Source organism: Lactuca virosa, chromosome 6 (genome assembly GCF_052849685.1).
Source record: "Lactuca virosa cultivar CGN04683 chromosome 6, Lactuca_virosa_CGN04683_v6, whole genome shotgun sequence".
NCBI classification, from domain to species: domain Eukaryota; kingdom Viridiplantae; phylum Streptophyta; class Magnoliopsida; order Asterales; family Asteraceae; genus Lactuca; species Lactuca virosa.
In genome coordinates this window covers 204217221-204219416 of record NC_136431.1, presented here as the reverse complement: position 1 = coordinate 204219416, position 2196 = coordinate 204217221, and the positions used below count along the sequence as shown (strand labels likewise).

The window sequence follows — 2196 nt, the reverse complement described above, 5'->3', positions numbered from 1 at the left end:
ACATCTCTTATTTACATCGTTTTGGATGCGTTTTTTACATCTTGAATCAAAGACATCAGCGTTCGAAGTTTGATGCTAAAGCTGATGAAAGAGTATTTCTAGGTTACTCCAGCGTATCCAAGGCCTTCAAAGGTATTTAATCTTTCAAGGCAAACTATTGAGGAAAAAACTTATGTCTCCTTTGATGAAGACTCGTTCATTCATTATCGAGTTGATCACCCCTCATCAATTTTTAATGAACTTACTTACAATCCTTCAGACCCTGTTCTTGAGTTCTTGCCAATTGACGTTGAGCCTGTTATCCCAAATTTTGATCAATTAATTAGTTCACAACCTATCTCTGAAGATCAGACTGGCATCCCTAAAGAAGTTGAACCATCATATTAGGAAAACTCTGCTCAAAGTAATACAAATGAAAGTTGTAATCCAAGAATTCTTCGAGATCATCCTAAATATCAAATCATTAGAAATATAAATTCTGGGATTCTCACCCGTTGCAGAGTCAGCAACAACTTCTGCATGTTTTTTAACTTCTTCGCAATGATTGAACCAAAGAATGCCGCTAATGCATTGAAAGAAGCTGACTGGATCAAGGCTATGCAGGATGAGCTGAATGAATTTGAACGACATCGTGTGTGGAATCTTGTTCCAAAGACTCAAGGGAAGACTATCATTGGCACTCGTTGGATTTTTAGGAACAAAATGGATGAGCACGGGATTGTGATAAGAAACAAAGCTAGACTTGTGGCTCAAGGTTTCTGTCAGCTTGAAGGGTTAGACTATGATGAAACATTTGCTCCTGTTTCTAAACTTGAAGCAATTTACTTGTTTCTTAACTTTACTTCTTTCAAGAACTTCAAAGTCTATCAGATGGACATCAATACTAATTTTTTAAATGGAGATCTTCAAGAAGAACCTTTTCTAAAGCAACCTACAGGGTTTGAAAGTGAAGAGTTTCCAAATCATGTGTATTGTGACAACCGTCAAAATTCGAGTCGGTTCTAGATTTGACTAGACTTAGTTGCACATATAGGCACTACACATACTAGACTTAGTAACTAGAAGCTAAGTTATAACCTACTAGAAACTTGGAAACAATTAGAATCAATGGATAGTGTACTTAGATTTCACATTGATATGTGAATTCTACATCTACTGAGTTGTAGTGACTATCCATATTTGGGTCACTCTTTGACTCGAACACCATTTCATGAATCATATACACCCATATTGCACTTGACCTGGTAGTAGAAATTAGGTCAAAGTCTCATAGAAACTTAAGTCAAAGTTGAAAACTAAGACTAGTATATTTGATTCTGCAATTTCGCGTGAATCTCGAAACCACTACATAGAATGCCAATAAACCGATAAAATAAGTCACAAACATTATTTATAACTATAAAAGAGTTATAATACAATAAAATAATTTGAAGTCTCAAAGATTCAATTCATTTTGATATCCAAAGATTTATTAAACTCCAAAAACCCTAAAAGCCATAAAAACTCATAGTTATAAACTTTAACCTTAAAGTTTTTATAAAAATAATTATGAACCTTACAATATTATCTTATAATAATAAAAATTATGAAAATGCAATCAAGAAAAAAAAATTAAGTCATTGACATTACCCTTAATTTATAAGACAAAATACAATTGAACCTGGTAAAAACTAAAGATGATTTTTATAAAAACTAAAGATGATTTTTATAAAAATGATTAGGAGGCCATATTTATTCAAAGTAAAGCTTTAAAAGCCTCTTAAAACCCTCTCTAATCCCTCTTAAAGTCGGACTCCACCTTCCAAGAAATCTCTTCCCATCAAACATTAATCATTCTTCACCCACACATTCCATCTCCTTCACTTCTCTCTCTCTCTCTCTCTCTCTCATTTCTCTCTCACACTCTCACACACATTTTCTCTCTTCCTCTCTCTATGAACCACGAAATTTACAGAGAATAGGACCCAAAAACACTCCTTAAACTCGAAATGTTCATCATCTAGGAGTGTTCTTAAAGGTAAACTCGAAAATCCTTCATTTTCCTTCACTTTTCTTTCTTGTTTTAAAGGTTTGTCTTGCACTTCTCATTCTTCTACACCATTCTTTATGAACATTCATGAGTATATCCATTAGGGGTGTGCGCGGTGCGGTTTGGTGCGGTTTTAAGTAAAAATCGTAAACCGCACCGCATATGCG

General features: G+C 34.2%; 1 protein-coding gene across 1 annotated transcript; it reads left to right on the top strand.

Annotated features, from left to right (window-relative positions):
- Window positions 1-540: 540 nt before the first annotated feature.
- LOC145122234 (putative mitochondrial protein AtMg00820) lies at window positions 541-1752 on the top strand. The gene is made up of 2 exons (XM_079057871.1): window positions 541-968; window positions 1722-1752. Exons 1-2 carry the CDS (start codon window positions 541-543, stop codon window positions 1750-1752), a joined length of 459 nt encoding a protein of 152 aa, XP_078913997.1.
- The last annotated feature ends 444 nt before the right edge of the window (window positions 1753-2196 follow it).

Coding starts and splice junctions, on each gene's coding strand:
- LOC145122234 (XM_079057871.1), top strand. CDS start 541: ATGATTGAACCAAAGAATGCCGCTAATGCATTGAAAGAAGCTGACTGG. Junction 969..1,721: donor GAAGAGTTTCCAAATCATGT/GTATTGTGACAA, acceptor AAAAATGATTAG/GAGGCCATATTTATTCAAAG.